We start from the raw sequence: 11,778 nt of genomic DNA on the forward strand, positions 1-11,778 counted from the left end.
CAGCATATTTCAGAAGCATCCCCTGTTTCTGTTCCTCAGCTTGCTAGCTGACAAAGACAAAGTGCAGCATTCTAGGGGATCTTCATTAGTTACCTCTTCAACCCAACCCTATGAGACTTTTCCCAGAGGGTAGTTAGTGATTCTTTTTGCAGTGCCAACGTAAATATCACTTTGTTGTTTTCTTCACAGAACATTTTTGCCCAATGACTTTTGGGTTTATACGTACAACCGAGGAGGCTTTGTTAATCCCAGTTCCCCACATATTCAGGTAAAAGTTCTTAATTGTGTTTGGATGTCATTTCAGACATTTATTGATTGATTTTAAGTGTTTGTACACCACTTGTCAGATATATCACCTCCCTGAACAGCATTTTGAGGCAATACAATATTGTTATGGGTGTGTGGGGTACCATGTCTCTCCTAAATTCCTGCATGCAATATTCTGCCCCACCCCCCAAAAAAGCAGTGTAAAAAGCAGTGTAAATGGCGTTTCTGTGCGCTCTGGCTTCCATCACGATGTTTCTGTTGTGCCAGTAGCAGTTTAGTCATGCTGGCCACATGACCCAGAAAGTTATCTGCAGACAAACGCCGGCTCCCTCAGCCTGAAGCAAGCTGAGCGCCACATCCCATAGTTCCCCTCCATGGGTCCTTTACCTTTACCTAGAGGGCTGCAATATGAGAATGTCGGGGGTGGCTCCCTGCTGATGGAATGCTCTCCCAGGAAGGCTCATCTGGCACCTTTGTTACATATCTCTGGGGGCCAGGCAAGAACATATTCCTCTTCTCCCAGGCCTTTGGCTGATTAAACAATCTATGGCCTTTTAAACAGTGGGTGGTGGGTGGTAGTTACTGTTTTTGCTTGTTACTACAATAATCTATTTTTGTATTTTTACATTGAAAACTGCCCTGTGATCCTCAGATGGAGTGCACACATTTGATAGATAATAGTAATTCCCATGAACAGCACAAATAACTGTGGCTAGGCTCTCTCTTTCTAAGACAAGCTATCATTGGCACATTGACTTGAATGGATAGAAGATGGTTAGAAGCACAATTCTGGGGGAATTGAAACTGTGCGGCAGGAGGGGGAGGGTTAAAAACTGCATGTGCACCTAGTTGATAGAGAATTTCAATTGTGTAAATGCTGCGCCAATTGCTTTTTTCTAATTTTAAAAAATAACTTTAGGGTGAATGCTTCTATCAAGGATACATACAAGGGTTCCCAAACTCTGTTGCAATACTCAGCACCTGTCATGGGCTCAGGTAAGAGATTTCAACAGCCTAAGTCAATTATCTGTCAAGCCTAGCAGCGACCTGTCTCCAGCGTAATCCAGGCACCAGATGTTTCACAAAAGTACATGCAGTATATGTTCTGTCTCTCCCATCCCCATCCTTGTGTTTCACACTCCTGACTTTCTTCAGTGGAAGTTTGCAGCAGCCCAATATATTTGCTCTTCTCTGAGCAGTGGGTGCCTACCCAGGTTTGGTTTCCTTTGGAAGGAAATCACTGGAGACTTACTTGTGTTTTGTAATATTTGAGCTTATTCACAAACATGCAGGTTGATCGTAAGTGGAGGCCTTGCTTAAGCATTCCAGTAGACAGCTAAATACCCCTGTCCCTGAATGAGGTATCCGGAGGAGATGGCCAGCAGCCTAAGATACTGTGCACCCAAACACAGGGCTAGCAGACTCCAGGGATTAGTCGGCAGCCCTTACGCCAACCATTTCCTTCTCTATACATTCATACCTCTGGTTGAAGTAGCTTCAGGTTGAGCATTTTCGGGTTGCGCTCCATGGCGACCCGGAAGTAATGGAGCACATTACTTCCGGGTTTCACCACTCACACATGCGCAGACGCTCAAAATGACGCTGCGCAGAAGCAGCTAATTGCGTCCAAGTGCAAGTAGATAAATAGGCACCACTCCGGTGGGAAGGTAAATGGCGTTTCCGTGCACTGATCTGGTTTGCCAGAAGCGGCATAATCATGCTGGCCACATGACCCAGAAGCTGTACGCCAGCTCCCTCGGCCAATAAAGCAAGATGAGCGCCGCAACCCCAGAGTCGTCCACGACTGGACCTAACGGTCAGGGGTCCCTTTACCTTTAAGCTCACTTTTCCTATAGTCTCCTTGAACCTTGGCTAGTACTTGCTATTTTTCCAGAGGGCTGTTGCAGTTTGAGAATGTCAGCTACGGAGTTGAGCATTTGAAAGACTCGGCTAATTTTGAGCACCTGATTTATCAAATAAACAACAAAAACCTCCAGAGTCTCCTTAGGAGAGAAGATTTGCCATCTACAGAAAGACATCTGGGGAGCGAGGGCATGCCTTATAAGTTGCTCTCAGATAATGCGGTAAGTGCTAAGAGGTTTCTTGCCTTCTTAAACTGGCCTTTAGGAGTGATTACCATCAATATTCATTTTTTATTTGGATTCCTCCCTGAGAACTTAGGTTAGTAGGCTTACAATACAGATGCAATGCAATAAATAGACAATAGCTACTGAGGTGGGGAAAGGTGTATTTTCCTTTGTACGCTCATTGCATAACTTACCTGCACTAGATGTCTGTTATGTACCTGTACACAGGATACGGAGAATAAGTTTAAAAAAATTAAAAATAACAGAAAAAGGCTGTGGCATAGCATTGGTTGCTGGCGCCCGGGGTGCGTGTGTGCATGTGCCAGATGGGGGGAGGGTGCACGTGCACTGGGCGGAGGGATGCCAGCCCAGCTCTCAGTGCTGATGCTGCCGGAATGATTCCATCCCCAAAAGAGAAGTGGAGCCATCCTGAGCCACCTGCCTGTGTTTCTCACCCTTCTCTGAGGCTAGTGCAGGTGGTGGCAACCTGAAAATGGGACTTTTCACAGGTGACTCCCCAGTTGTGGAATGCTGTCTTCAGGGAGGTGCACATGTCACCACCATTTTCAACTTTTAGGTGCCAGGGGGAAATGTTCCTGTTCACCTAAGCATTTGATCCCTAATTGGGGTCATATTGTATAGCCGATTGTGGTGTTCATCTCTTAGTACTGTGGCATAGGATTTATCCTTTCTATAGTATTGCAGAATGAACACTTCCAGTTTATTTTTCTTTTTGATATTTGTTTTAAACATCTGTACTTGTATCCTTTTTATGACGCCTTAAGACATTTTATCTAGTAAATGGTGAATAAATTTAAGAAATAATAATACCATCAGGTTGACTTGATGGCCCTCTTGCTTGACTCTCATCTTCATGTCTTGACCAATACCTGCTTGCCTCCAAACATCAAACCCTAATGCTAAACCATATCAAAATACCTTTCTGGGCACAGCTGTGCATATTTTCCGAATACTGCTTTGGATTTTTTAAACATTATCCACACTCCTCTGCTGAAACCCTTAGACAGCACTGGGACTTGGGTGCATTGGTGCCTTTTCTGGAGAGATTTTCTGTAGATGAATAAATTGAGAAAGTAAGAACCACTGTTAGGTGAACTGGATAAATGCACAGCTTTTGAAGTGATTTTTTTCCCCAGTGGGGCAGCTTGATGCAGGCTTGGTTCTAGTAATCTGCTAACGTTAACCCATTTTGCATTATAAAAGCTCCAGGGACCAAAATACAAAAATTATTACTAAATGTGACTTATTTTGTCTTTCCTCAGCCACTGTCAGATGTCACTAAAGTACACAGATACATAGAAATATATATCGTTTTGGATAAGGGTTTGGTAAGTTACTGACCACAAGAAATACATCTTCTTGGAATGCTAACAAGGGCAATTCATTGAACCAGCATGGTGTTGTGCAGAGTTTTTTAACCTTTTTGAGTCCATGCTCCCTTGACCAACTACCGTATTTTTCGCTCTATAAGATGCACCAGACCACAAGACGCACCTAGTTTTTGGAGGAGGAAAATAAGAAGAAAAAAATTCTGAATTTCAGAAGCCAGAACAGCAAGAGGGATCGCTGCGCAGTGAAAGCAGCAATCCCTCTTGCTGTTCTGACTTCTGTGACAGCTGCGCAGCCTGCATTCGCTCCATAAGACGCACACACATTTCCCCTTACTTTTTAGAAGGGAAAAAGTGAGTCTTATAGTGCAAAAAATACGGTACATTCTTTCTGCGGCTGCCCTGTGGGGAAACACAACCCAAACCTCCGAAGCCAAGTTATGTCACCCCTTGCCTGCAGCCTCTCACCCCTTTTTGAACACCCTCCCTTGTGGAGTATTCCCTCAGCCTCCTCTTCTTGGGAGTCCTCCAGGCAGCTGCCGCCACTGCATCCTGGTCTCTGAACCACCCCAAAGAGGCCCTGGGAAGAGGATGCCCCCAGCCTTAGTGGCCCAATGGACATTGGCCGAAGGTAAACGTGAGGCCAGCACCATACTCACCTGGGAGGCTGCCGTGGGTTGCGCCAAGCCTGCAGGGTGGAAAGGCTCCCTTTGGCACTGGGCACTCAGCTCCTAGGAAGGCATTGCACACAGCAAGCACAAGAAAGGCCAGCATGGCGCCTACCTGCCTGGCTTCCTACTTATTCGTCCATTCTGAGCAGTAAGGGCTGGGCTCTCTCACCTACTTGCTTGCTTACTCCGAAGCCACCGAAGCTCCTGGCAACCAGCACCCCCTGGCCAGCCTCAGAGGCACCATTTGTTGAGAATTTGTGTATGTGCAGCTACTCACACAGAGTCAGTTAAGGTTTGGCAGACAGCCAGAAGGCAATCTGAAGAAGTCTGCCTGGTGATAACAGAGGCATGGAGACAGCTCCCTGACTGGTCAAGCTCTCTCAAGGGAGTGATAATTAGTGGCCTACTAACTGGTAGTTTGTGGTTAAGTGTGTCAGTGAGTGTAGGAGTTGTGAGTCGTGTCAGAGAGAGCTAGCTAAAGATCCGTGTTCTGTTCCTGTAAATAGTCCACTCTATATAATAAACACCTAACTACAAGTTCCTGGTTCCTGCTTCGTCTATCCTATCTGCAGCCAAGTCGCCAATTGCTTCCGTGGATTCTGCGTGTACTCTGCTAGGTCTGGCTAAGGTCCTGCAGCTAGTCAGAAAGTTGCGAAACACCAAATAGGTTCTACCAGTAGGTTATGGGCAGCAGATTGGCGTAGATTGGTTGCAGCGAGTTCCTGAAGCAGTGGACGCCTGGGTCACACTATTCGCCTGTGGAGCTTGTAGCCAGGGTTGCTGCAGCAAACAGCTCCTCCTTTGGGAGGCAGAGACGCAAGAGGGCATCAGAGGAGGAGGGAAGGAAGGAAAGAGGGACAGAGGCCAGTGTTGCCTTCGGCACCCCTGTCCATCTTTTAGGCACCCCAGGGTGCCATGGCACACAGGTTGAAAACCGCTGGTATAGTGGATAGTGTTGGTCTTAGATGGTGAGATTTGGCATATAGGGTCAACTTGGCCTAGCCATTTTCTCTCAGTCTAATCTGGTTTGCAGGGCTACTACTGAGTATAAAATGAGATAACACCGTATACTCACTTAGCCTATTAGCAGTAGACTGCAATTCAAGCATGACAGGAGGTTGTTGAGGACCCTGAAGACCATCTCACCCTGCTAAGGTTGTTTGATTCACTGCTATCCTACAAACACACATGCACTGAAAGGCGAGCTCTAAGTGCATTCAAAGCACTTCACATCCCTTTACCATATATGTTGGCCCAACGTTTGGTTCAGCTCTCGGACCAAGTTGCATATGACCCAGTGTTCTGTTGCCAACACTGGCAGTCTACCATAACTATTGTCTATTTTATTGTTTATTTTGCTATGATGCATGCAACTGTTTTTCTCTCCAGTACAACTTTTTGGGTGGAAGCAAAGAAATTGTAACCGACAGCATAGCACAGCTTATTGGTTTTGTCAACAGTGTAAGTGACTGCCATGTTTTGTTTTTCTTTTGTACTAACAAGAGCCACTTGGATGTTTTCACTTGGCTATCACTCTTAGCAGCCTTGTCTTGCAAGCATCTGCTCTGGCAAAGTAATTGCATAGCATTGGATGATAGGTCTTCTGCGAGTGGACCTAATGGTCCCTTTACCCTTTATCTTCAGTAACAGTGAACCTTGGGTTCACACACTCCTTATTCCCCTCCGCTCTTCTGGCACAGCCATGAGAAGGAGATCAGAAGCTACTTGCTTCCCATTTAAAACTAACTAGAGTTTCTTTTATGTCTGAACTGGGACCAGGATGAGGTGGGGTGGAGGAACTCTGTTTAGTTAAAAGTACCGTTTGTTGAAACAAACCAGGATCAAACTTTGGTGTGGGATCTTGACTTGTTAACAAACCATAGTTCAAACTAACCAACCTCCGCAGTTCAGAAGTCTCTGATTAGTTTAAAACCGTAAGTGGACACGCTAAAAGAGGAATGGGGAGGGGACAGACTTTGAGCCCAATCTGCGGATCTATATGTGCATGCAGTCTGAAAGTCTCATTCTCATTCTCAAACCTTTACTGAGTGGCTGCCGAGACCATATAACACCAGTACTGAAAGAACTACATTGGCTCCCAGTACGTTTCTGAGCACAATTCAAAGTGTTGGTGCTGACCTTTAAAGCCCTAAACAGCCTTGGCTCAGTATACCTGAAGGAGCGTCTCCACCCCCATTGTTCAGCCCGGACACTGAGGTCCAGCTCCGAGGGCCTTCTGGCGGTTCCCTCACTGTGAGAAGCGAACCAGGGAACCAGGTAGAGGGCCTTCTCAGTAGTGGCACCCGCCCTGTGGAATGCCCTCCCATCAGATGCCAAGGAAATAAACAACTATCTGACTTTTAGAAGACATCTGAAGGCCACCCTGTTTAGGGAAGTGTTTAATGTTTGAAGTTTTATTCTGTTTTTAATGTTATGTTGAAAGCTGCCCTGAGTGGCTGGGGAAACCCAGCCAGATGGGCGGGGTAGAAATAATAATAATAATAATAATAATAATAATAATAATAATAATAGGCGTATGTACAAGATTCCAGTAGGGTTCAGTACAAAAAATAAATAAATCACTCATCAGAAACCTGCATCTAACACTTACGTTACGTGTAGTATAACATTCATGAATCCTCATTTCATGTTGCCGAAACCTGGCTACTATCTCCATCTAATCCCCCCCCCCCCGTCCTGAAGGCTTACATTTGTCTGAATGGCCACTCCCTACTAACAACCTACAGATTAATAAGATTAGATTCTATTTGTCACAGCAGTCGCCATTTGCTGCCCACCATCGACATGCACCTGGACAGTGTGTGTGTTGCAATGTGTGCACTGTGGTGCCCCCCCAAGCTGTCTGGAGGCTGCCTCCCTGAGGCCACCCCCTCATTTGCCTCATGGGCACACCAGCCCTGAGCCCCTGGCATCTTGCACGTGTAATGGCAAACTGGTGAGCCCTGGCACAAATTAGGACTAGGCTCTTACAATCACCCAAATCTTTATGATGAATTCATCAAAAATTAAGTTGGAACCGCCGAACATATATTTTGCTCTGCCTTTATTTGAGCTTGCATTCTTTCCATCTTTTCAGATGTTTTCTAGCCTTAACATTACAGTTGTTCTATCTTCTTTGGAGTTCTGGACGGACCACAATAAAATCTCAACAGCAGGGGAGCCCGATGTGTTACTACGAAAATTTCTACGTTGGAAAAATTCATATCTTGTTCTACGACCTCATGATCTGGCACTTTTGTTAGTGTAAGGAGATATATTTTCTCATATAGAGCACTCTAATATAGCTATAGCATGCTTACTCATCAACGCTGAGAGATAGTGACTCACTAACATAGGCGCTTTCTCCCGGGGGCTCTGGGTGCCCAAGCACTCACAAGGTTTCACATATAGGGGCTGGGCACCCACAAAATGCAGGGGCAGGTGTGTGGACACCATGGTACATGTGAGAGAGAGTGCGGAGTTTGGGCAGAGGGTGGAAGAAAGTGTGGAGTTCGGGTGGGAGGGGTCCAGTCGCCTCGCTGCTGGAGCTCACGCCCTGCACTACGACGTCATGATGTGGGGCGTGCTGGGCACCCACAATGTCAGTGTTGTTGTTCTCTAACATTTCAGAGAGGCGTCTTTCTGGTGGAGATTGAGCCTGGAACCTTCTGCGTGGAAAGCAGGCATTCCACCCCTGAGCCATAGCTTTCACCCTTTACTGAAATATTTATTATAGAACATTGTGCCCTTCAACAATATTTCTTCCTTAGAGTAGGTAGCAAATATAAATAACATAGCCTTCCATTAAAATGCAGTGCTGTTAAAACTAGGGACAGACAGATCAGTTTCAGCCCACTTCAAATAGCCATTTTGCATGTGCTCACATTTTACATGTGTTGTTTGCACATTCCATGTGCAGAGCGCTCCCTCTGCGCTTCGGAGGCTTTGCGTTGCTATCGCTGAAGCCAAGGAGCCTGCATTCACTCCATAAGATGCACACACATTTCCCCTTAAATTTTGGAGGGGAAAATGTGCGTCTTATAGAGTGAAAAATACGGTATCTTCTCCCTCCACTGTCAGTGGTAGAATGGCTCTGAATACACTTGGTGGGACTCACAAGTGAGAAGAGTGCTCTTGCGTTGAGACCCTGCTTGGCCACTAAGAACAGGATGTTGTACTAGATGGGCCTTTGGCCTGATCCAGCAGCCAGGCTACATGTTGAAAAGGGGGCTTCAAAAGCATCTGGGAGTGTTATGGTGTATTGTCTCTCTTATGGGCTTCAGATGGGAAAAGCAGGTGGCTGCCCTGATGGCTGATGAGGGGGGTAACCTTTTTACTGTACTAATTTCCTACAACGGCTGTCATGTCACCATGCCTTGTTGCTGCCCCATCCCCTGCTTCGTGTGGCTAACACCTGTTTCACAAAGAAAACTGTTAATGTCAGCCCTCAGACCAGTTAGTGGAAATCCTGCCCACTTTCCTAGGAGCATGCCCTGTTGAGCTTAATGGGACCTACTGCTGGGCTTGGGGTTGTGCTATTGGGATCAAAGGATTTTCAGCCTTTTTGTGCAGTTATTGAAAAATATAGCATTGCAAGAGCACCAGCAGCTGGCCATAGAAAGTGAACCGACCTTTCCGTAGGTAAAGCTAAAATAAAAAGTGCCTATGATCAGTCACTGTGTTGTAGATAGCATACCAGAGTTAAACCAGAGAGACCTATTTCCAGATTCCTCTTCGGCCATGAAGCTCACTGAATAATCTTGGTCCATCATTCTGTACAGTGGTACCTCGGGTTAAGTACGTAATTCGTTCTGGAGGTCCGTTCTTAACCTGAAACTGTTCTTAACCTGAAGCATCACTTTAGCTAATGGGGCCTCCCGCTGCCACCGCGCCGCTGCTGCGTGATTTCTGTTCTCATCCTGAAGCAAAGTTCTTAACCCGAGGTACTATTTCTGGTCCTGGAGGAGACTCTTGAGAGTCCCATGGACTGCAAGAAGATCAAACCGATCCATTCTTAAGGAAATCAGGCCTGAGTGCTCACTGGAAGGACAGATCTTGAAGCTGAGACTCCAGTACTTTGGCCACCTCATGAGAAAGAAGACTCCCTGGGAAAGACCCTGATGTTGGGAAAGATGGAGGGCACAAGGAGAAGGGGACGACAGAGGACGAGATGGTGGGACACTGTTCTCGAAGCTACCAGCATGAGTTTGACCAAACTGCGGGAGGCAGTGGAAGACAGGAGTGCCTGGCGTGCTCTGGTCCAGGGGGTCACAAAGAGTCGGACACGGCTAAACGACTAAACATCAACAACAACTATTTCTGGGTTAGCGGAGTCCGTAACCTGAAGCGTATGTAACCTGAAGCATACGTAACCCGAGATACCACTGTATTTGTTTATCAAGGAATAAATCCAGCATTGCACTGTTACAAATGTTATGTCAGTGCAAGCATCCCCCCTCCCCCCTCTATGCTGTTCTTGGAGTACTCAGGACCCTGCCCCCAGTCAATTAGAGGGCATGGGGGAGAGGGGAGAAAGTCCCATTGTGCTAGTTCAAGTCTTTGCACAAGTTTGGACCAGTTACTGTATTTTTCGCTCTATAGGACACACCCGACCATAGGACACACCTTGTTTCAGAGGGGGAGAACAAGAAAAAAAATTCTCCCCCTCTCTGTGCAGCGCCCCTTCAGCGAAGCGGCAGGAGAAACGGAGCCCCTTCCATTTCTCCTCCCGCTTAGCTGAAGGGGCGCTGCGCCTTAGCTGAAGGGGCACCTATCCCTCAGTGAAAAGAACCCGACGCCTCCAGAGCACGGTGGGAGCTCCCACTGCACTCCGGAGGCTTCAGGCAGCTATCTTTGAAGCCCGGAGAGCGAGAGGGGTCGGTGCACAGAAGGCAACCCGAAGGCAAAAGGAACCCGAGGCTATCTGGAGAGCGAGAGGGGTCGGTGCGCACCGACCCCTCTCGCTCTCCAGGCTTCAACGAAAGCAACGTGAAGCCCCCGGAGCGTGGTGGGAGCGCTCCCACTGAGCTTCGGAGGCTTCGCGTTGCTATCACTGAAGCCAAGGAGCCTGCATTCGCTCCATAAGATGCACACATATTTCCCCTTAATTTTTGGATGGGAAAATGTACGTCTTATAGAGCTAAAAATACAGTAGTTGAATCCAGCACAGTATTTATATAATGCCCTTCCTCACAAAGCATTATGTCACAGACTTGCCTGAGTTCCTTGGATGAAGATGTGATGAAAAATGTCTACATATCAAATAATAGTTGTGCCATGTTAAATGCTCTTGATGTGGGGCAACATAAGGAAGAGAACTCAACTGCATCTTTGGACAGCTGTAGGATGTTATGTGCACATTATCGATGGATCCATGGAAAAGCCAATTTAAGACAACTAAGAGAAAACACCAGCTGAAGGGTATGTGAGAGACAGAGACTTTGCCAACTAGGTCCCTCCAGATGTTTTGGATTACAGTTTCTGTCATATCCAGCAATCTGTTGGCTGTGGCTGATGAGAGTTGTAATCCCAAACAACTGGACAGCACCAAGTTGGCAAAGCACCTGTCATAGATGCAAGACAGAAACTGCACAAAAAAATGGTGTCCTTCTCTTGCTTCACCATGCATCTAATTCTAAACTTAATTTTTAAAACTCACACTGATTGAGTGGTAGCTACAGAAAGCCGCAACCAGTGGACAGCAGGCAGAGATACTTGAAAGCATAGAAGCACAGCTCAGGGGCCCCTGCCAGGAAAAGTTTCCCTTCTACTGAAAGATTCCAGCAGATGTTAGAGCTAAATAGCAGATTGCTCACCTGGGATTGTGGGCAAATGATGGTGAAGGGACCAGCTGTGGCCACAAGACCTGGGAAAGCCACTGTGTATGTAATGTTCTCCACACCTTCTTGATTATGTGAAGACTTTGCCATTTCTTTTGAAGACACAATCCCTTTAGCTACTCCACCATCTACTTTTGTGTTTTAGTTACAGGGAGAAACCTAATTATATAGGAGCAGGATTTATGGGGAAGCTGTGCCTCCGGAATTTTGATGCAGGAGTTGCTCTGGTACAGTATCACTGAACTTTCTTGGCTAAAGTGTATATGTTGCCTGTCTTGGATTTAGGTATTGCAGGGGTGGGTAACCTGTGACCCTTCAGATTGAACATGCTCTGCAGACACACCCTTAGGGTATGAACAGGGATGCCTTTTCAACTTCCCTGTCTTTAGAGCAAAGCACAATATGATCTTAGGTTCTACAAAATGAACTTAAATCCAGTGGTACCTCAGGTTAAGAACTTAATTCATTCTGGAGGTCTGTTCTTAACCTAAAACTGTTCTTAACCTGAAGTACCACTTTAGCTAATGGGGCCTCCTGCTGCCACCGCGCCGCTGCTGCACGATTT

At 46.4% G+C, this 11,778-nt stretch overlaps 1 protein-coding gene across 3 annotated transcripts in view; it reads left to right on the forward strand.

Annotated features, from left to right (window-relative positions):
* Nucleotides 1–11,778, forward strand: part of LOC310699073 (disintegrin and metalloproteinase domain-containing protein 2-like) — a 39,406-nt gene that overhangs the window by 6,973 nt on the left and 20,655 nt on the right. For all 3 annotated transcript variants that reach the window (XM_083520684.1, XM_083520683.1, XM_083520685.1), the window contains exons 4-10: nt 190–268; nt 1,187–1,263; nt 2,162–2,351; nt 3,638–3,703; nt 5,764–5,835; nt 7,472–7,638; nt 11,359–11,440. In XM_083520684.1, the coding sequence (XP_083376810.1) occupies nt 190–268; nt 1,187–1,263; nt 2,162–2,351; nt 3,638–3,703; nt 5,764–5,835; nt 7,472–7,638; nt 11,359–11,440 (733 nt within the window). The remainder of the gene's footprint in view (nt 1–189; nt 269–1,186; nt 1,264–2,161; nt 2,352–3,637; nt 3,704–5,763; nt 5,836–7,471; nt 7,639–11,358; nt 11,441–11,778) is intronic.

This window comes from Podarcis liolepis (genome assembly GCF_965112155.1).
Source record: "Podarcis liolepis genome assembly, contig: HAP1_SCAFFOLD_8, whole genome shotgun sequence".
NCBI classification, from domain to species: Eukaryota; Metazoa; Chordata; class Lepidosauria; order Squamata; family Lacertidae; genus Podarcis; species Podarcis liolepis.